General features: G+C 41.9%; 2 protein-coding genes across 2 annotated transcripts; both read right to left on the bottom strand.

The window, feature by feature from the left end:
• Positions 1-3329: 3329 nt before the first annotated feature.
• LOC133816690 (uncharacterized) lies at positions 3330-3875 on the bottom strand. Its single transcript, XM_062249051.1, has one exon. The coding sequence runs from the start codon at positions 3873-3875 to the stop codon at positions 3330-3332; it is 546 nt and encodes a 181-aa protein (XP_062105035.1).
• Positions 3876-15883: 12008 nt separating this feature from the next.
• Positions 15884-17338, bottom strand: LOC133816678 (uncharacterized). The gene is made up of 4 exons (XM_062249045.1): positions 17110-17338; positions 16629-16686; positions 16405-16541; positions 15884-15986 (listed from the first exon to the last, which is right to left on the bottom strand). The coding sequence occupies exons 1-4, from the start codon at positions 17336-17338 to the stop codon at positions 15904-15906; spliced, it is 507 nt and encodes a 168-aa protein (XP_062105029.1). The 3' UTR covers positions 15884-15903.
• Between the last annotated feature and the right edge of the window lie 5826 nt (positions 17339-23164).

The raw sequence follows: 23164 nt of genomic DNA, 5'->3' as shown, positions 1-23164 counted from the left end.
AAACTATAAGCCCCAAGCGACATAAAAGATTGGGGTGTGCTATCTAAGCAACTATAAGCCCCAAGCGACATAAAAGATTGGGATTTGCTATCTAAGCAACTATAAGCCCCAAATGACTACAAGACATATTTATATATACATATACATATCATAACATAAAGCATATAATAACATAAACATATCATAACATAAACATATAAGCACATAAAATCTATCCTATTTTCCTTACCAAAAGCCGGGATATTTGGGAACAAGAATGGGATTAGAAACTCCTATAAACCAACAGTAAAATGGTGAGAATCTCTAAAGAATAAAGTTGAAATGAGAACTAAACCATCAAGAAGAAACTTACCAAGAAGAACCTTAAGTTTCAAGAACTTAAATACCTAATCAAGAATCATAAACAAGAGTTAGGATCTGAATAAAGAAAACTAATGAACCATATAGAACTGAACATAGGAATAGAAATACCTTGAATGGCCTTATGGATTGGTCTAAACCTCAATACCGAAATCACACTATTTCTCACTTCCCAAGTGTTTATAAAAGCTTAGAATGATAAAGCTTTAACCCAAAACCCAAGTGTATCTCTCTATAGTAACACTATCACCTTGGAGGCTTTGATCAAATGCTTGAAGAATGAAGAAAATGGCTGACCAATAGGTCCTATTTATAGAGTTCAACAAGTGAAACTAACCCCTTTTAATTTGAATTAATAAATGATTATAAAATGAAAAAGATTTGAATTTTCGTTCAAATGACGCCCAAAACTCGGTCAAAATTGTTCAAAAGCAGGTCTAAGTGGTTAAGGGTAATTTTAAAATTCAAAAATCAAACTTTCACAAATACATACATGGAGCCGATATATTGCCCCCTATAGGCGATAGATCGCCTTCCCCTGTATTCCCGAGCCTCGTTCGATCGTTCACGCAAAGTCGACGTGTTTTCCGTATCTTCCGTAGGCAATATATCGGCCATTATGCTGTGATATATTGGCTGTTAGGAGTGTGTCCTAAAAGCATGAAAAGACATTTGTTTTTTCTGTGAATAAATAAATACATTGGTTTATTGTTATTGTCATATTTAGATTGTCAAATTATTGTTTGAATAATTTTGTAAATATCATAAAAATTCCATATTCATTATTGAGGATGTGATCTTGTATTAGTACGAGAGAATTAAGTTCACATGAATGAATAAAAATAGTCAACAACAACAAATTAAAGTTATGGAATTCTTTAATTGGAGTTGTAAGTACGGTTTACTGAGTATCATAATGATACAAATAATCTAAATTCGGATTATTGATGTGGAAAGACATCTCAGTAAAGGTGCTTTATATAATATGATTATATATGACATGGACCGATGTGAATTAAAGTCTTTATCCAAAAACCATTTAACAATAAAGACTTGTAATTCATATCATAACTGATGATCATTTATAGATCAACCTAAATCCTGAGTATTCATGAACTCCTGTTCATATTTATTAAATCTTTTGATTCACTCGTTAAGGTCTCTTCAAAGAATGAGGCTAATGACTTTTGTTTTGGAGATTTAATATCATGGATGGCTGGGAACATGTATCAACAATATGGAATCTAATCTTTCCTAACGGGTCGTATATTAGTTCCCTTAAGGGTTAATTCTAGAACTGAATGATTTTGAGCTCAAATATATAATTAGATTATAGATTAATTATTCACTAGTGAATTAATGGTACTTAAGGAATAAGAAGTAAATTAGAAAGGTTAAATGGTAATTCTTCCATTCTAATTTATGAACTAATTAATTAGAGGGTTGAACTATTGTAAGATGGTTATATCAATGGACGACTTAAGAAAAAGATTTCTGTAAAAGTATACCTATAACATAAAGAGTGCAATTCTGAATTTATAGTGGAGTAATATCAGAATTAATAAATTAACTATTATAATTAAAGAGTTTAATTATTTAGTTTCAATTTATTGGAGCTTAATGTTATAGGTCCATGGTCCCCAAAATGGCTCAAACAATCACAGTCAAAGGAAAATACAAAAATGGGCAAAAATGACTTATGTGATAAGTAAAATATTTTTCTATGTATCAAACATAATTATTGTTTAATTATGTGTAATTAATTAATTATTTGATTTAACAAAAATATAATTAATTTTGAATTAATTTATTTTTGGGATTTTTGGTATTTAAATAATAATAAAATTGGGAAAAATCACATGCCTGCACATGCATGTGGTACACGTGTGGCACAGTGCACAGGCACTGTGCTACACGCATAAGAGATAGACTTGGTCTCTTGATTCCATAATTTTAGTTATTTAAATATTAAATAAATAATGAGATATTTTGATTTGATTTAAATATTATTATTTAAACAAAAATCTGATAACTGATCAGTTATTTTGAATTTGTTTAAAATAACAAATATTTTAATATATTGGATATTATTAAATATTGGATATCAGTTTTCACAGAACGTAAGTTTTCAGGGATAGAAAAATATCTAGGATTCTCTCAGAGAAAAAGATCAGTGACAAAAACAAAGGTCATTGTTCTTCACAAAACCTAGGTCCAAACTTTATCAGATCTCATGTGTTGAGAACATCTGATAAATAGTTATTGCCTATTATTTGTATAGCGAGCCCACACTCGTTCTTTGTGTGACTGAGAACATTTTGGAAGATCTTGGTGTGAGATCTCAAGGATTCAGCCATACAAAAAGATAGCAGCAAGGAAGGGCCTGAGGTAATGTTTCTATTCTTGTCCTTGATTCAATATATATATGAGTGTGAAGAAGTAGATCTAGAAATCACATGGGATTAATCTGACAATTTGATTGTTGTTTCGCTGCGCATAATCTCTGATTTGATCAATAAAAACCAACATTGGTATACGTTGATATATTAAACACGTATTTGCACTTTTTCAGCATAATTTAAATTGGATAAACCGCTTTGACTAAGTCATAATACGATCCTAACAGCTGCTGGAAGGTTCTAAAGCTTGTAGATCTTTCTTTTATTAAAACTATCCATCAAAAATACTTAATTCCTTAATAATCATAATTATGACAAGTGTCACGCTCTTATTAGCTGTATCTAAACCATAGGTTATAATAAATATATATGTATGACCAGTAATATTTATCAAACCTTATGTTATAATTAATATTATTAAACTATAGGTTAAACTTATAAAATACATAACTATTGCTATGAGTTTCCAACTAAGTCCTGACTTGAACCAAAATCCACGGTAACTAACATACTACTAACTAATACTAACTACTACTACTATCTAGTAAGCTAAGTAAATATTCTGGGACACTACATGTCACCTCCTCTTGCTAGCATGTCTCGAGCATCAGGGGGAGGCCTGCGCTGGTCAGTGGGTCCCCGAGCATTATTATGTTGTGGCGGGCCCCTGATCGCAGAGCCTGACTCAACTTGTCTTTTTCTAGCAGAAGGACGCTGTCCCTTGTTCAGTGGGTTCGGTTCCTCAGCAGTTTGGCATCTAGGGCTTCGGGGAGGCCGTCCGGCCGTATTATGCCATTGATGCTGGGGATTTTCTCGACCAGAACGAGAAGGTGGTTGCTGCTCAGGATTTTGAAATGGAATATCCCGTTGAGCCACAGGAGGTTGGTCTGGCCTCTGAAGGCTTGCCGGCTGAGGTGGAGGACTTAGTTTTGTGCCTTGTTGTGGTGGTACATTTGGTGTTAGATCTGGTTGAGAATTTGGTGCAGGTTGTCCCCGGGCCAACTGAATGGCTACTTCTAGGGTGACAGTGGCATCTCTCTGTCGGCGGTCCATGTCAGCCTGCCGTTTATTCAATTCTTGATGTTGACACTCAATTTCTCTCTGTTGCAATGCCATAGTCTCAATCAACCACATTCTTCTGATTAGCCCTCAAATTGGCTAACTCCTCCTGCAACACACTTAGTGTTGTCCTCAAGGTCTCAAAATACATCTCCTCCTCTTCAAAATCCAACTGTGGTTCATCTTCAGCCACATTTGGTGGAGGAGGCTGGCTGGATGTAGCACTAGAAGTTTGTCCTGTATTTCTGGATGTTTTCGCCATTTGATTTTTCTGGAAGTCTTGAGTTCATCTCTCAATGAAAGCACCAAAATGTTAACCCTCGAATTGGCCAACGACACGGAGTTAGATAAACAATATAAAGTAAGATGAAAATGAGAAGAACTCCAGACAAAAAGATAAACGACACAAACGATTTATAGTGGTTCAGCCCCAATAGAATGGTAACAACCTACGTCCACTTAGTGTTCTTATTGATGTAGTATTCCAAGAATAGTGATCAATGAACTAGGGTTCACAAGTTTCACTAAATCTCGGATAAATACAATTGTGATGGATAGCAACACTCTTTTTTCTCTCTTAGAATCTCTTAGCTTAAGCGTTCTCAAGCCAAATGTTGGAAAAGTCAAAGTCCCTTCTCTTGAGCCCATTCATTCTTATTTTTAGGGTCAAGGAGGTTTATATGGGCTACTGGGCCTTAATTACATTTAATACATGCGTATCTAAATAATAAAGAAAATTACCATTAATACGTAATTACAAGATTGCATATTTGAAGGAAATAACTGAATGTATCCTCACTTGGGGTGGTTCCCCTGCAATTGACTTGCTGAGGTTCTTCCATCCCAGGATCAGCTCTGACTTCTTGGGATTCCTCGCCTCGATCCTGCACGGCCATCATCTACTGCCAGGGTTGTGATTTTCTCTTCATGGAAATGCTATAGTGTTCCCTAGCAGCGAGCTGGTCGCCTCAGATAGTACATATTCCCGTGGATGAGGGAAATATTATCATGAGGTGGCGAACGGAAGTTATGGCTTCGAATGTCATCAGCGTGGGCTTACCCAATATTGCATTATATGCGGTCGGACAATCCACGACCACAAACTGAAGCAGCTTGGAAACAGTTCGTGGTCCCTCACCTAGGGTTATCAACAACTCGATCATTCCAATAGTTGTCGAACCTTTGTCGGAAAACCCATACAACATGATGGAGGTTGCCTTTAGTTCGGCCACAGAAAATCCCATTTTCTCCAATGTAGACCTGAATAGCAGGTTCACAAGACTCCCGTTATCGACCAGGGTCCGCCTAACTCTCCAATTGGCGAGCTGGACGGTTATGACTAGAGGGTTGTTATGCGGGAACTGGACATGACTAGCGTCTTCTTCAGTAAAACTGATCGGTTGTTTCTCCAATTGTTGTTGTTTAGAAAAACGCTGCTCTAGGATGAACTCAACTCCATTGTGAGACCTCAGCTCATTGACATACCTCTTCTGGGCATTTTTGCTCGTGCTTGCCAGATGAGGGCCTCAAGAGATGGGGGTTATCTCTCCTCCTATTATCGAAGGAGGGGTGTCTTGATTCACCTGGGCTCCAGTCTAATTTGCAGGGGCTTCTAGAGCTGATTGAATGTTTTGCCCAGCGAGTTGATTAGGAGTGATTTGATTCTGGGCATACTGAGCCAGGGGCTCGGCCCTGATGAGCGTCTCAATCTCATCCTTCAAATGCATGTAGTCATCGGTGTTTTGAGCAATGTCATTGTGGAATCAAATTTTTTTTGAAGGATCTCTCTTCTCCCTTTGATTTTTTAGAGGCTCCGGCTTCTTACACAGAAGGCGGGCAGAATTTTCCAAGAAGATGCACTCTCTGGTATCCGTGAAGTCGGCGTAAGTCGCGTAGATTTGTTTGAACTTCTCCACGGGCTTATTTTTCTTTGAACCATTATGGCCGCCTTCGCCATCTCCCTTCCTCTTGCTTCCTCCCCCTTTGTTATTCTGGGTAACGGTTTGAATCCTAGCTGCAACATCCGTTACCGCTCCAACGGGCTAGGCAGGGACTTGGCTGGTTCCTACGACTGAAGCTCGCGCCTCTTCCAGGTTGATCCACCTCTGAGCCCTGTTCAGGAAATCGTCCACTATGTTGACGCCCTTTCTCTGGATCTCTTTCCACAGGTCGCCTCCGACAAGGATTCTTGTTCTCATCGCCATAAGCCTAGAGCTTTCATCTGCATCTCTAGCTCGCGCAACGATGTTGGTGAACCTACTCAAGTAAGCTTTCAGAGGCTCTCTGGGCTACTGCTTTACATTTTCCAGGGAGTCTGCCTTTATTCGATCTGCTTGAGAAACCCAGAACGCCCTCTTAAAGTCAGCGGAGAAGCTCTTCCATGAGCTGATAGAATGCTTTTTGTATTGCTTGAACCATTGTCTAGCCGGTCCGACCAAAGTCGAAGGGAATACCAAGCACCTTAACTCGGGTCCGATGTTATGGGCCATCATTAAGGTATTGAACATCCCCAAGTGTTCGGACGGATCTCCATCTCCGTCGAATTTTGATAAATGGGGCATCCTGAAACCCGGCGGATATGGTCTTGCAGCGATGTTGGGAGCGAAAAGCTCAAGCTCATCCCCTGAGTCATACTCGTCTTTTTCCTTCTCTGATAGGAGTTTTTTCATCAGTTCCTCCATCTTGGCCAACCTCTCGAGGGTTGGGTCTTTAGTTCCCTAGGGCTGTTCAATAGCTCCTAAACGATCGTACGCATTTGATGGGTTATTGTCCCTCCAAGTTCAAGCTTGGTTTGGTGGGGCATTCCCATTGTCGTGCACTTCAGAAGGAGTTCCCTCGTGGTGAGTGGCGCGAACTCCATCGCGAGCTAAATTGGTTCTTTGTGAATTTAGGCGATCTCGAAGATCAGTATGTGGATCAACCCGAGGGTTCTGAGTCGAACTCAGCTAATTCCTCAAATCTGCGATGGTCCTTTCACTTTGATGGCCCTCCGTCCAATAGCTTCCATTAGAAAAACTCAGAGCTTGCGGTCGAGGATGAGGATCTGGGATATTCCTGCGTGCTCGTGGGACATTAGCAGGGGTAGCAGGAGGAGGATTCCTCCTGCTGTTTCTGTAGCTAAGAACATCTCGAGTTGAACGAGGTGGGGATGAGTGCCTTATCGACGACGAAGGATGCTTGATTGGTGAGGCGATCCTCAGCCCATCAGATTGGACCAAGTTAGCTTGCGGTCGCTCTGCTCCACCATTTCTGGTTCTCTGTGCCTGGCGATCTGATCGCGGTACAGGGAAGTCGGTTGGGACATGTCTTCTTTGCGAGTTCATCCTTGACCATCTGTGTGGGTTTCCATGGGCATTTGACGGTGGAACTGAACTCAGAGTCGAGGTTCTGATCAACCTGTTGACTCGTTGATGATCTCTGGGAAAGCCACCAAACGGGGTTTCTTGTTTATTGTGCGAAACGGGCATAGAACATGGAGTTGAGGTTCTAACCGATCGAATGGGCCTGGGTCGATTATCCTGGCGGGATTTATGAGTCCCACCTTTCCTCTTTCCGACGTTAACGTCAGTTGTAAGAGGGGGTAGCCGAACAAAGACTTCCTCGATTTGCTTGTTTACTTTTGCTAGATGGCTCCTCAACTGCATGTTCTCCTACTCCACTGCAGTCAAGTTATCCGGGTTCGGATTCGGTGGTAGAGGTGCTGAACTTCCAGTTTCGCCATGGCATATCGGTTGCTTTCTTGACCGCTGCTGAATCTTCAGGTTTTGTTCGTCGGAAACAGCGGTATGGTGAGCCTCCTACCCACCATGCTGATCTGTTTTGTTATCGTGCCTTGAACGAGTGACCACCATGATAAACTTTTTCCTGAATCTTTTTCGATGGCACTAATTTACAGCTCTCAATGAAAGCACCAAATTATTGATGCGGTTTTTCGCCAACAGTGTATTACGTAAATTAGCTTAAATAAACTAGTATTTAATGATAAACCATAGTAAGAATAATGACTCTTAAGGATGCTTAGAATGAAATAATAAGAACACTGTTCCTTTTTACGTGGTTCAGAGGCTAAAATCCCCCTAGTCCACGAGTTGATATTATTGTTGTATATCTCTCTATAATAGAGTATTTACATTACACAGAAAAAACCCAACCCCTTTTCTATCCAAGGTCTTAGTATTTATAGAAGAACCATCTCAGGATAGGTGTTGGGGTCATCACGTGAATATACATCCTTTTTTGTGACCTGTCTTTTACAAATGATGAATATTACAATATATTAAGGTAAGGTCTAATCATTAGGTAAAAATGATCATGGGTCGCCTAGCATAATCAGACACTTGATGTCTGATCACACACGTTTATATATAATGTATCCAGCTTAATAAACTCTTGGGCATGGCAGGTGGTCAGAGTAATCTGACCTGAATATAACGCCAGCACGTGCCCAGGATGCTGTAATTTATATCCATCACCAACTCGTATTTTAATGCTTCATATTCCTCAGCTCGTGTTATTACCTGGGGGGTCGCACTCCCTCCACAGAGGAGATATCAACTTGTGGGTCCCTTAATATTGTTCTTAGCTAGCCAGCTATACTCGAGCTGCATAAAAGACCTGGGCTGAATATCAAGGCGTACAGTGGGTAAGTCATTAAAAGTAGTGGGAGATGTTATTTAGAATAAATTAAAAAATCAGAATAAAATAATTAATATATATATTATACATTGGGAGGGCTCTAACGTCTCCCCTGGGAAGACGTGCAAACATCTAACTTCTCCCCTGGGAAGATGTGCCACATCAGTCGTCTTCCCAGGGAAGACGTTAGATGTATGCACATCTTCCCAGGGGAGACGTTAGAGGCCTCCCCTATATATAACCCTCTTATACCTTCTTTTTCCCCGAGCTAGACGAACCAGAGGCGGAGGATAGCAATTTTGGGCAATTTCTGGTGCGTTTTTGGGCTATTTAAGTTCCGATTTTGGCCGATTTTCATCTCTAAAAATTAATTTCAAGTAAGTTTTTAAGATTTAACTAATGTATAATAGTTAGGATAATGTTTTTTTGTTTATTTTCATTAATTATAGTGGGTTAATATTGAGATTTTAGGGTTTTTGTATGTTGTAGTTTTGGGTGATCTTGGCTCGATTTCAAGCAGATTTGAGGTATGATTTCAATATTAAAACAATGCATTATAGTTAGAATGATAGAAATAATCATTTTTGTGCATTTTTTTATATGATTTGTGGGTTTAATAGATTAATTTTCTTAAAGTTTGAAAATTAATTTTAATGAAGATTTGAGAAACACAATTGAGATTTTAATAGTTGATACCACATTATTTACTATTTTTTATTTTTCTTACTATTTACTCTGAAATTGTTGATTTTTTAATTATTTTTCTAGGTTGATTAAATATATATATATTTTACCCAAAAATGGCTCTTGGTGATGTGGAAAAAACTTATTACACGTGGTTGGCACGTGGCAGCGTTAAAGAAGGGATGGTGTTCGCCTATCGACCAGATGTTTCTCACCTCATCAAATCTCACGTTTAGATGCGACCCGTTTGGTCGCATGATTCGATGTATTTCCTTTAAGATAGGCAATCTTGTAATAACTACATTTATTATGTTCTTTTTATTGCCTTAATACGCTGATATTAAGGAGAATTAAGGAACATTGGCCCATTTTCCCCCCCTTGAGCCTATAAATATGCATGAGAGGGCTCAAGGAATGGACTTTTGAACCTTTTTCTGAATACTCATAGAAAGAGTGTAAGTGTGATTATCCACCGAAAAGTTGTAATTCTCCTAAGGCTTGTGAAACTCAAAAACCCTAGTTCTTTGATCACGGCATTGGGATTCAACATCAATAATAACACAAAGTGGACATAGGTTGTTACCACATAGTTGGGGCCGAACCACTATAAATCATTTGTGTCATTTCTTACCATTTGATTCCATTCTTGATTGATTTCTTATTTCTTTGTCGTTATTCTGACTCCGTGTCGTTGGCCAAATCAAGGGTCAACATTCTGGTACTTTCATTGAGAGTTTGATAAAAAAAAGCTTTAAGAAAATCAAAAGGGGAAGACATCCAAGAGAGCTGGACAGACCGCTGGCGTTGCACCATCTCAACCTCCTCCTCCAAATGTAGCCGAGAATGAACCACATTTGGAATTCGAAGAGGAGAAATTAGATTCGGAGACACTGAGGGAAAAATTAGGGGTGTTGCAGGACAAGTTGGTCAATCAGGAGAATGCAGCAGAGACCATGGCACTGCAGCAAATGGAGATTGAGCGCCAGCGCCAGGAGATGAGTGAGCAGCAAGAGGACATGGATCGTTAGCAAAGGGATGTCGCAGCTGCTCTTGAAGTAGCCATTCAATTGGCTCGAGGATAGGCTGCACTGGCCTCTCAACCGGATCAGCCAGCAAGCCCTCAAAGCCCGGAGTAGCCACATGTGGCTCACGATGATGTCCCAATTCAAGATTCTAAACAACATCCGCCATCCCAAGTTGGTCATGGCAATCCCCAGGGCCAGAGGCAGAATAGGGCCGGGCAGCCGCCCCGCAGCCCTAGACGCCCAGGGGATGAAGAGCCAAATCCATCGAGCAAGGGGTAGCGTCCTTCTACCAACAGAAAGCACAACGAGTCAGGCTCTGCAGTCAGGGGCCCCCCAAGGCATAATAATGCACTGGGACCCAATGACCAGCGCAAGCCTCCCCCTGATGCTCGGGAGATGCCAGTCCGAGGAGGAAACAATGTGAACAGTCGATCGCGCCATAGCCGGCCACAGTTTAGAGACGGCCATGACTATAATGAGGCTGATTCTGGCAGAGGGAATGTTGGTCAGAGGAATGAGGAAAGAGGTGGAGACAAAAAAACCTTCACCTAGAGCAAATAGGCCGGCAAGCCATAACGCTGGGGGGCAACCCCGACCAAATAACGTCTTTGATCGGCTAGGAGTTAGCGAGCAGAGGTGCAGGGATGATGATTTGAGGGACGTGCTCAACGACCATCGTGAGAGGCATGATGAGTGCGATCCTCCAGCACCGATTACCCCAGCAATCCCAGACGCAGTTCAGGCACAAATTGATGCTCTAAACCAGGCAGTACAGCAACTGGTCAGGAGTCGAACATCCCACATAGAGTACGACCGGAGGAGAGGCACTCCATTTGTTCAAAGGATTACTGTGGAAGAAACCCCCAGCAAATTCAAAATGCCAGTTCTACAAAACTTTGATGGGTACGGAGACCCAGTATCTCATGTAAACAAATTTGAGATACAATTGGATATTCAGAAGGTGTCGGACGATACCCGTTGTAGAATATTCCCTGCTACACTATCTGACACCACCCAGGAGTGGTTCTTTAAGTTCCCTCCTACTAGTATAGTATCCTGGGAGATGTTCGTGAAAGAATTTTATGGACAATTTTACACGGGTCGCGTACACCCCACTGAGGCTAACCAGCTGGTTGAGATATGTCAAAAGGAGGGAGAGCCCTTGAAAGAGTATGTCCAGCGCTTCATGTGAGCAGCAGCTGGAGCTAAAATAGTGGGCGACGAGGAAAAGATGATGGCCCTAACTTCCGGGGTCGGATGCCATTCTCCCCTCTAGAACAGCTTGAGGAAAAATGGGGTGAAGAGTACCCAGGAGTTTTTGGATCGAGTTGATCGATACATCAAGCTTGAGGATGCAATTTCCAGCGAGGGGAAATCGCCTACGAAAGACAAAGGACCAAAGGAAGAACCCGCCAAGGCCGCCAACGGGTCGGATAAACCCAATGGCAATGGCAAGGGTAACGGGAACGGAAATGGCAGAAATGGTGGAAAAAGGGCGGGTAATGAGTCGTCAACGTCTCAGAATAAATGCCCCAAAGGCATTAGATATAAGCCGAGATTCACCAACTATACGGCCCTTGTCGAAAGTCGAGCAGAGGTCTACCAGACGACCATCTCTAATGTTCCTTATAAGTGACCCGCACCTATAAGGAAGGATATCTCCAAGAGAGATACAACAAAATTCCATCGTTTTCACAATGACTACGGACATGACACTAATGAGTGTAACCAGTTGAAGGACGAAAATGAGTTCCTAATCAGGCAGGGACATCTATGGAGATATGTGCGAGCTGCACAAGGGTCTCAGCGAGAGGCTCAAGTCGCCTGCACGCCAACGCTCACCACCTTTACAGCTAGCTCCTGTGGTAGGTGCATTACTCACCATCTGTGGCAGCCCACACCTTGCAGGGGACAGTGGGAAGGCGAGGGAGCAATACACTCGAACCCTACGCCACGACCAGGACATCGAGATGATGAGTGTGGAGGATCGAGCACCAAAGAAGGCTCAAACAGAGGAGGAATTAATAACCTTCTCTGAAGACGATGCCCAGCACGTATGATTCCCACACTCTGATGCGCTGGTCGTTGACGTTCAAATCTCCAACATAATGGTTAAGAGGGTATTGGTTGACACAGGAAGTTTAGTTAACATCTTATACAAGTCTTCATTGGAAAGAATGAAATTTTCCGTCAAGGACCTGGAGCCATGCAACCAAACCATTTATGGTTTTTCTGGCGAAGGACTCGCCCCAACTGGGTCGATTAGGCCCCTAGTTATAGCAACAACTGCACCTGCAAACAGGACATTACTCACTACATTCATAGTAGTAGACTGTCCTTCAGCATATAATGCTGTATTTGGGAGGCCAATTTTGGTCGACCTACGAGCCGTTACCTCGATATGGCACCTTTCAATGAAATTCCCAATCGACACAGGGATCGGATGCGTGTTGGGAAATCAGTGGGAAGCGAGGGAGTGCTACAATGCCTTGATATCTAAGGCGAAGAAAGGTGTATCGAGGGAAGTTGCTGGAAAAGAGCTACAAATGGCTATTGATGTACAAGCCCAATCAGGTGATGATGTCACCAAATAGGGTGTTGCCCAAACGAAGGACAAAGATCTAGATCCTTGCTTTGGGGATTTTGATGAAGATATAGGACCCATCGAGGACCTCAAGAAGGTCCTACTCGATGAGGAAGATCCGACTAGAGTTGTGAAAGTTGATAAAAACTTAGAGACAACAACGAAGCAAGTACTTGTGGAATTTTTGAGAAAAAAACAGGAAGTCTTTGCCTGGTCGCATAAAGACTTGGTTGGAATAGACCCTGCGGTTATTAGCCATGTCCTGAACATAGACAAGAGTTTTCCACTAGTGCAATAGAGAAGGAGGCTGCTCGACAAAGATAGATCAAAATCTCTAAAGGAAGAAGCCGAGAAGCTAAAGGAGAATGGATTCATCAAGGTACCATTTTATCCATCATGGGTCTCTAATCCCGTGCTTGTTCCCAAGCCGAATGGCAAGTGGCAAACATGCGTGGATTTCACAGACCTTAATATAGCTTGCCCTAAAGATTGTTTCCTACTCCCTAGAATCGACCAACTGGTCGATGCCACTGCAGGGCACGAGATTCTCTCATTCATGGATGCATACTCTGGATATAATTAGATCAGCATGCATCCTTCTGATGAGGATCATACTAGCTTTCAGACCGATACATGGATTTACTGTTACGAAGTAATGCCCTTCGATTTGAAAAACGCTGGTGCGACTTACCAATGACTGGTCAACCATTTGTTTAAGGAACTGATCGGCACAAACGTGGAAGTATATGTCAATGACATGCTGGTTAAGTCGAAAAAGGCAGAAGGGCATATAGGGGACTTGCAAGAATGCTTCAACGTCTTGAACAAATATCAGATGAAGCAGAATCCCCTCAAATGCTCCTTCAGAGTAGGATCAGGGAAGTTCTTGGGATTTGTAGTAAACTTGCGAGGAATTGAGGCCAATCCCAAGAAGATCAAGGCCATGGTCGATATAAAACCACCCATGAAGATCAAGGATGTTCAAAGCTTGACCGGAAGAATTGCTGCTCTTAGTAGATTTATTTCCAAATCGATAGACAAATGCGTCCCATTTTTTAAACTACTCAGAGGAAACAAGAAATTCGAATGGACAGAGGAGTGCGAACAGGATTTTCAAGCCTTAAAGACTCACATGTCGCAGCCACCGATTCTATCAAAGCCAGTTGATAAAGAAACTTTGTTTATTTACTTGGCGATCACAGAATACGCTGCTAGTGCTGTTCTAGTAAGTGAAGAAGAAGGCGTGCAGAAGGTTATTTATTATGTAAGCAAGAGGCTAATAAGAGCGAAGCTGCAGTATCCACCTATTGAAATATTAGCCTATTGCTTAATCTTAGCCTCCAGGAAGTTGCGGCCCTACTTCCAAGTACACCCAATCACAGTTTTGACCGACCAACCACTACGGCAAGTTCTGCAAAAGCCAGAAGCCGCAGGCAGATTGTTGAAATGGGCGGTCGAACTTAGGCAATTTGATATCTCCTACTCGCCACGAGCAGCGATAAAAGGACAAGCCCTGGCAGACTTTGTCGCAAAACTCACTGGGCTTCCAGACAGCAAACAGGCAGAAGGGCCTGAAGAACCTGAGTTTCAAAGTCTATAGATGGTTCTTCTAGTGAGCACCACGCAGAGTAGGAGTGATTTTGATAACACCTGAGGGGCATAGATTTCACTGTGCGATCAGATTCAACTTCACTGCCTCTAACAACAAAGCCGAATATGAAGCACTACTCGCAGGATTACGGCTAGCCAGAAGCGTGCACATAAAGTCACTTGATATCTACAGTGACTCTAACCTAGTGGTCAATCAAATCATTGGAGAATATCAGGCCCGAGGCTTAAAAATGGTTGCTTACTTAGATAAAGCGAAGGATCTATTGGCGCAGTTTAATAAGTACACTCTCCAGAAAGTACCTCACGACCAAAATTCAAACGCAGAAGCTTTGGCCGAGTTAGAAAGTGCCAAGGATGCTGACACACTAAACATAGTATCGTTTGAACAGCTATCTACACCGAGCATCCGAGCAGAAGAGACCTCTTTGGTGATTCAGGCGGCGGATACATGGATGACACCGTACATAGAGTATTTGAAAAGGGTGTGTTGCCAATGGACAGAACAAAGCCAGGACCCTTCAGTGGCAGGCTGCTAGGTATATCCTGGTCGATGGAATTTTATACTGAAGGGGATACTCAATGCCACTCCTCAGGTGTATTTCAAAAGAGAAAGTCAAAGAATTGATGAAAGAGGTCCATGAAGGATTTTGTGGGGATCATGCTGGGGGGCAGAGTTTATCAAAAAAGATCTTAAGGCAAGGATACTTCTGGCCAACGATGAATGAAGACTCGATGGAATTTGTGCGAAGGCGTGATAAATGCCAAAGGTTCTCCAAAATTCCATGAGCAGCCCCTAATGAGCTGAAACAAATGCAAAGTCTGTGGCCATTTGCAGTCTAGGGTATAGATCTAATCGGATCTCTGCCCACAGGAAAGGGCGGCATCAAGTACGCCATAGTGGTTGTCGATTACTTCAGTAAATGGGCTGAAGCTGAGCCACTCGCAACCATAATGACCAAGAAAGTGCTGGATTTCGTAGTAAAAAACATCATTTTTTGCTATGGATTGCCAAGAAAAATTGTCTCAGACAATGGCACCCAGTTTGATAGTGATCAGTTCATAGATTTTTGCGAGCGACATGGAATTATCAAGAGCTATTCTTCAGTTACTCATCCTCAAGCAAACGGACAAGTCAAGGCAGTCAATAAAACGCTAAAGGATACTCTAAAGAAAAGACTTGAGGAAGAAAAGGGGGCATGGTCAGAACAATTTCCTAAAGTCCTTTGGTCGTACAGAACTTCCCATCGAACAACAACAGGCCATACTCCATTTTCCTTGGCCAATGGGTATGAGGCCATGCTGCCTGTTGAGTTAGATCCACCGTCGCATCGAAGAATAACGTACAATCAAGGCTCCAATAGCCAGCTGCTGATGGAATCTCTAGATTTGGTCGATGAAAAGCGTGAGCAAGCCCAACTTCGAGTAGCAGTGTACTAGCAAAAGGTCGACTGATACTTCAATTCTAAAGTACGCGAAAGGAAATTCAGTATCGAGGGCCTTGTACTTAGAAGGGTTTTTCTCAAAACTATATAAGAATACAGGTCTTTCAAAGTTCAGGCATGCCTCGCCCTGTTTTTGCATCATAAGTCTTCTCCATCACAACATCCATTGGAGTATCCTTTGGACCAGCTGAAAAACAAGTTAAAGAAATTGTCAACAGCAGGATATGAATTGGGGGTCTCAGAAACAAACTTGGAGTCACAATCTGGCAAAGCCAATTGGAAAAATAAATTACTACAAGGTCATGTGGAGCAATCTAGACATCTTTAATTCAGCTTTTGATTACAGGATACAATAATTCGATACTTATTATATATGCATATATATAGACAACAAATACTTTGGCTAACTTGCTCAAAATCTAAGGTTATGCCATATCAGCCTTGAGTCTATCATATTCTTAGTATGCGCAACATCTTAGCAATTGCATAATTGAGGCAGTGAATCCATGCTCAAATACCTCGTGACACGGAAAATATCAAGAGGAGAGTCATATTTTACTACAGGGAAAAAGAAAAAGAAGAGCTTAAAATATTTGAGTAAGTACCAACTATAGGCCTTGGCGTAGTCCTTATCTTCAATATCTCAAGAAGAGGAATAACGGATCCTGATGCACCCAGGCCTCTGGATACTCTTACTTTGGTTCCATCTTCAAGATACTTAATCCCAACTTTACAAGGCTTCCTGCAAAGAAACACTAATCTCCACTTACAAACATGGAAGAGTGAAAACTGAAGGGTTCTTCAAACAGAATTGAAGGCAGTCACATACCCTGTGACTAGATCAATAACTTGAACATTTAAAACACGAAGAGGAGCTTCAACTGTAAATAGGGAAGAGAATATTCATAAAAAAAATTAGCAATAAATTTACTTAGCTGCAAATTTCTCTAGAATATCCATCAATATGCATAAAATAGACACTCAAAACCTTATTAAAACAATAACATCTCTAAAACAAATGAGTCATCGACAACAAAAATCCAAAGTTTAATGCAATAATAAAACCATAAACCCAGTTCCCCTGAAATTAAAGCACCAAAACAATAGTTCTTGAACCTTAAAGTGTTCGGGGACTGATGAGGAGAAGCCGAGAGGTGTCACAAACCCAAATAAAAATTCCCCTGTTTTAGTCACAAACCCAAATCAAAATTCCCCTTTTTTAGTTTATAGAAATATAAAATAAAATAAAAATAAAGATAAGACCTTGGGTGCGAGATTGATCTGGTAAACGAGATTGCAAAGTTGTTTACCCTCTTCAGTTTCGAAGTGATGCTTCATCAAATCGAACAAAGTCTCTGGGAGTGACCGGTCACCATTTTCTTCACTCTCTTCGATCACAAATTGGGGAAGAAAGAGCCTGCAATTCCAGTGGAGAGAGTGCTCCTCTGCTGTGGTGTGCTCCAATGCTTCATCAATAGCTCGCGCGATGGAGAGGGTAGAAAGAACGCTGAGACTAGAGCGAGAGAAAGAAAAGAACATTGGGAGAGAGAGAGAGTGAGAGAAAGAAGAGAGCGAGAGAAAGAACGCTGGGAGAGAGAGAGAGCGAGAGAAAAATGCGTCATTAGGGATTGGGTTTTGAGATAATAGGGCTAGGCTGAAACCGTGGGTTTCCCTCCATTTTAACATTACCCAACAATTTTTTTTTTCTTTCCCTCCCTTTTAAGTTTACCGCTTTCTTAGTTACCTATTATAATACTTTTACAATTAGCTTATAGCTATGTATTATGGAAAATGGTATTTGGTGTAGTGACAAGTCTTTATTCCGAGCATAAATCTTCGAACATGTTTCAGTCAAGGAAAGTGACCGAGGACCTAAAGCTCCTCCATCACTTGGGGGGCATATAAGGCATCTAGTAAGAAAAGCATATTGAAAGGTATGTAAACACATGAGCAAAATAAGTGAAAGCATGCTAGGGTACTTAGAGTATTTTTCAAAATTTTGTTATTTTGTTAAATCAATCCAAAGTACTATGCTAAGTTCGGTCATGCGAACAGATGTTATAATAAAGTGCAAATATATTATAATATAAAAAAAGAACCCTTTTACACCGCGAGCAGTTACTGCTCGGATGTAATTGTCTGATTAAAAGGAAAAAAGTTGCCCATGCAGCAATAAAAATTAAAAAAGAAATTGCCTTTACATCACGACCTGTAGGTCATGTATTTAAAAGATAATAAAATAAAAGAAAAAGAAAATATACTTATGAGGTAGCTGGAGGATCCTGCGGTGATTCTTTTTCCTGCTGGTCGAGAGCAACTCCAGCCTCTTCTCAGACGCCCTCAATGCCAGTTGCTAAAGAGATCTCTGGAGACCCTGGAGTCTTTTCTTCTTCCAGGCAAGCAACCCACCTTGCCAGCTCTGCATCCCTGATATGATCTGGAAGATAGTAAAAATTGGCGCTGAGGTTGCTTTTCCAAAACATGTAAAAGAATTCAAACGCCGCCCCTACGTAGCCTTCAAGGTTACAGGCATTTTCCTCCTCTAGTGCAGCAACCTCTTTGAGGCTTATTTCGAACTCTGCTTGGAGCTTGTGGGCTTCCCGATAGTTTATTAGTGAGACCTCCTAGTATTGCTCCTTAGAAGCGGTGATCTTGGCAATGCTCGCCTCCTTTTTCTTCAGCTCGTCTTCAGTAGAGGCGAGTTTGACCTCGGCCATTTGCAGCACCTCGATGTGCTTCGCCTCAGCCTCCTTGAGTGCCTCAGTATGCTTTGCCTCAACTTCCTTCAGCTGCTCAGCGTGAGTGGCTTCAGTCGCTTTGAGCTGCTAGGCATATTGGGCCTCAAAAGTGCTAAGCTGATCGCTAAGTTTCTTCTCGAACTGAGCGGTCAGTGTCCTCGAGCTCCACCAGCCAGAGGTCATGGTAAGAACTACCTGCAATTAGAAAGAGATAAATTTGTTAGTAGGGACAAATTGACGAAGAAAGTAGTAAAGTATGATAAAATACACAACTTACAGCGAGCACTTTGTTCAGTGCGCGGTTGAAGACTTGATCAACTGCCATGGAACCAGTCTCTTGAATTGCCTCTCGGCTGTGACGGTGCTTTGTTATTCTAGACAGCCTAGCCTTGGCTGAATTGAACACCACACCCATGATATCTTCTCTCGAGGCTTCTTCTCGGCAACCGACAGGCTGCTGGTCGAAGGAAGCTGAATGCGTGAGGTCGACGGGAGCTGGTGGAGGAGTTTGTTCGACCGGAGCTGGGGGGTCTTCATTCACTGGAATCGGCAGGGATGTCTCTTTGGCAGGAGCTGGTAGAGGAGTTGTCTCCTTTGTGGGAGTAGGCGCAAGAGGGTCCTCTATTCAGGACCTCTTCGCAGAGGGATTGGTGCAGCCTTCCCCAAGCTAGCGCTTGCTGAACTTTTTCTTGCTCACCAATTTGACATACAAGTTGAAGGCTCGGTCAGCAGGCATGTTTGCAAGGGAGAAGCAAGCGAATAGTCAGGGAATATAATATAAGGAGCTTGCTAAGATAAGAAAACAAGGGCAGAGAAATTAAAAGTATAGTACCGGAACTATAATTATTGGTCGCTACACTATTTACTTTACTAGTGTTACACTCACTCTCTGAAGAAGTATGAATTTAAAGTATGTGTGTTTTTAAAGTTGTCGTCCCCATCAAATAGGTGACAGTGAATAGGCAGACTATCTGAAAGCAAAAAATCAGTACCGTTCTCGTCTGATGATTCAAGAATAAGCTCGGAGGCCTTCTTCTTGCCCTTCCCTAGGGGGAACAAAGCAGCGGCAAGTCGCGGGGCACTAGATGGTTCATTAATGGTCACGCCTGTTGCCCTCCTCATCGGGGGTTGTGACACATCTTGTGGTTGTTCAGGGATATCGCCGCCAGTGCCACTCCCCGCCGTGGATTCCCGCACATCCTAGTGAGGTGCCAGAAGGCCGACTAGCCTCAGATTGGCCTCTGTAACCAGCTGTTTGATGCTTTTCTCTACATCGGTCATGCTGGCCAAAAGGTCCGCTTGAATCTCCATCTCTGGAGTGGGGGCTGGTCGTAACCATGGACCTGAACGGCATAAAGGATATAATAAACATGTCGGAATGCTAAATGGTATTTAAGCGATCAGTGAAGTAGAAAATATACCTCCTTCGGTGAAGGCCAGGTTGTTGGCGACCAGGTCTGTGGTTAAAAAGTACCCCTGGAAATACTTTCCTACATTGGACTTGTAGGTAGTCTCGATCAGGAAGACACGAGTCATTTCCTGGTGGCAAAAATGAAAAAACCCCATATATTTTTTGTTGGGGTTGGATTTGAGGTCGAACAGGTAGTTGACCTCGTATGGCGTAGGAACAGGCCACTTTTTATGAATGTAAAGGATATAGAGTGCGGAGAGCATCCTATACCCATTTAGGGTTATTTGAAAAGGAGCAACCCCAAAATAGTTGGCCACTCCTTGGAAAAAAGGGTGGAGAGGCAGGATCGCTCCTGCCTCAATATGATACCTTAACCAGGCACTGAAGGCGCTTCCAGGCAGGTTTGCCCACTGGTCTCTGGTGGGTTGGACTAAGGTTACCCCAGGAAGTCCGTACTTCCTGATATAATTGTCTATCATCCTAATCGTGATTCGGCCAGGGGGTGCAACATACCATTCGACATCTGGTCGAAAGATATCTCGGGGTTTGGCCTGTGTTTGGATTCCTGGCTTAGGCATATTTTCAACTCTACCACTGGTCAATGGAATTTCATCTCGAGGAGCAGGCTGATTTTCTGAAGGTTTAGATGGTTTCTTTTTCTAGGCAGTAGATTTTACTCTACCCATATTTGGTGGATTTGAGAGAGGTCTGTTGGGTGGAATTACAGAAAAAGGGATATTTGGGATAAGTAATGACAGCTGTTCTTCATCCACGAGCAGCAGAGCAAGCAGGTCATCGTCAATTGGCCTCTCACCTCCCCACGGATCTTGCATGAAAATCTGTGAACAGAGAAAGGGAGATGAGAATCTACGGCCTAATTGGGAGTTGGAATAACGTTGCTCGCGTATAAAAGTTAAGCTTTCATACGACCAGCAACATTCTAACAAAAACAATATGTTTCATACGAGCAATTTGGAAAACGAATCTAAAAGCAGAAGTAAAAAGTTTTTCAGGAAAAACTTGTTCAACTCTGAAGGGGCGAGAAAAACCCAGTTTTTCTACAAGCTTAAAAATCAAAATTTTACTTCGATTTTACGCCCTAAATTCATAATCCTAACTACCAAGCTAATCCTTAACCCCTACCAAATTTTATTTTAAGCTTAAGTCTACGTGCCCGTTTATCCTGAAATAAATTTGTTCAAAAACATTCAAGAACCCAGAAACTCAAAGTCAAAAATGGAGGAGAAATGAATATTGCAAGGCACATCAACAACTAAAAGGTTTGAAGAAATTACTTATATAAAATATGGAGTAGATTTCAGAGACGCTAGGTCGAGTTGGCTGGGCAGGAGCTTCGTAGATCGCCAAGAATCGTCTGAGTTTCTGGAAGCTGTGCACCTTGTTCTTCGGTTTTCTTGAAGGTAGAAGTAAAATGTAAAAAGTAAAAATGGCTTCTAAAGGATTATTTGTATTAGCCGAGGAGCGGTTACCCAGGTAATCATTTTGGGTAACTTTTCGAGGCATGGGAAAGCGCAATAGCCGTCAGACAACTTTTGGAAAACTGGAAAGATGTGATCGGTTTACTTTTTCGAGAAGGCATGGATGACTCTGACAGGTTTGGTGGGGTATGCGAAGGGTTCGTCTCTTAAGTTTACTTTATGCTGGTAGCAGTAAAGTAAACTTGGGGGGCAAATGTTTACCCAAAATGGCTCTTGGTGACGTGGCAAAAAATTATTACACGTGTGTAATGCCCCGGATTCCCTAATGTGGTTTAATGGCTGGATTTGTAGGCCGGGAGGGCCATAATAGTTTAATTATGCCATTTAATGTGTTTATGCATGTTTATGAGAATTATATTATAATATAATGTTAATTGTATGCATGTCGATGATATATGTTGAGACCACATTATGATGTGGGTTTGTTCGAGCTATTTGACATGAGACGATCGTAGATTATTGATTAGCGGTTTAGTCACAACGGGTTTAAGTGTCGGGACTTGGGTTGAGTCTCGGGGTGATTTTGAGGGTTAGAGCGTTACTGGGAGATAAAGGGTAACGGGATGTGAATTATTGGTGTTTATGATTATTGAGAATAGCGGGAATTGGAGAGCGTTAATTAAGATGAACGAGATAGGAGGGAAGTACCAAATATGCCCTTGGGAGCCTTTAGAAAGTATTAATTGACCTAGGGGTAAAATGGACATTTCACCCCTAGGATAGATATATCACTTGTTGGCTGAAGAAAGTAGTGAAAACAGAGTATGCAAAAAGGAGTTCTCCCATACCTTCTTTTCTTCATTTTTCTTTGTGGTTTTTGAGCCAACTTTGAGGATTCTAGCTTGGGAAGCAAGCCTTGGGAGTTTGGGAGTGTGTTCCACTATTGAAGAGCTTCATAAGCCAAGCTTTGGGTAAGTTTCTAACCATGGTTTTCTTTGGTTTGCTCTGTTTTAGTTTTGTTTTGCAGCTAAGATTACTAGGATGAATTCATGGTTTTTGTTGGGAGTTTTGGCTAGGGTTCCCATGCTTGTGATGTTTGGGGTGTGTGGGGATGGTTTTTGGGTTCATTTGGCATCAAGAATAGGCTTTGGAAGATTGGAGATCGAGTTAGAAACGAAGGAGATGAAGAAGGTCGGTTCAGGGGTGCTTTGGGCTAGAGGTAGCGCTACAGCGCCCACCCTAGGGCGCTATAGCGCTCCTCAGGAGGCTTTTTGGCTTTTGGGAGGTTCTGAGTAGAGCGCTGTGGCGCTAGGGGTTGAGCGCTATAGCGCTACCCTGTTCCTTCCAAACCCCATTTTGAGTGTTTTTAAGGGTTTTTGACTTGGGGTTTCAATCCTTAAGGCCCGGGATCGAATCTACTCACCGTGTGGGCATGTTTCGAGGTCCCGAGGGTGGTGCTTGGGTTAAGACCCTATTATTATGGATTCTCATTAATGGAGGTTATAATTGGTTGTGAATAGGTAACCGCTAAGGAACTAAAGATCGATCGTTCTCAGGGGTCGTCTTTATCATACTTCTCGCTCGAACTTGAGGTAAGAAAACAGTGTATGGATACAGTTGCACCCTGTACAAGTATATGATATGCATGGTTTGATATTGAAGTATGTTGGTTGATATGTGAACGTGGATTGCATATTAAATGCTAATGAATGCTGATTACCTGTTCGAGACATTGACTAGTCAGGGACCGACTCTGAAGTCGACGATCACGCATTGA

The sequence above is a fragment of the Humulus lupulus genome, chromosome 1 (assembly GCF_963169125.1).
Source record: "Humulus lupulus chromosome 1, drHumLupu1.1, whole genome shotgun sequence".
Taxonomy (NCBI): domain Eukaryota; kingdom Viridiplantae; phylum Streptophyta; class Magnoliopsida; order Rosales; family Cannabaceae; genus Humulus; species Humulus lupulus.
This window is presented reverse-complemented; position numbering and strand designations above follow the sequence as displayed.

Excerpts from the sequence above, each read along its gene's own strand:
- LOC133816690 (XM_062249051.1), bottom strand. The coding sequence starts at position 3,875 with ATGGCATTGCAACAGAGAGAAATTGAGTGTCAACATCAAGAATTGAAT.
- LOC133816678 (XM_062249045.1), bottom strand. The coding sequence starts at position 17,338 with ATGTTCTTTTCTTTCTCTCGCTCTAGTCTCAGCGTTCTTTCTACCCTC. Across the intron at positions 16,687-17,109 it reads TCACTTCGAAACTGAAGAGG|TTACAGTTGAAGCTCCTCTT; the intron begins GTAAACAACTTT and ends TCTCTTCCCTAT. Across the intron at positions 15,987-16,404 it reads TACGCCAAGGCCTATAGTTG|CTGGTCCAAAGGATACTCCA; the intron begins GTACTTACTCAA and ends CTTGTTTTTCAG.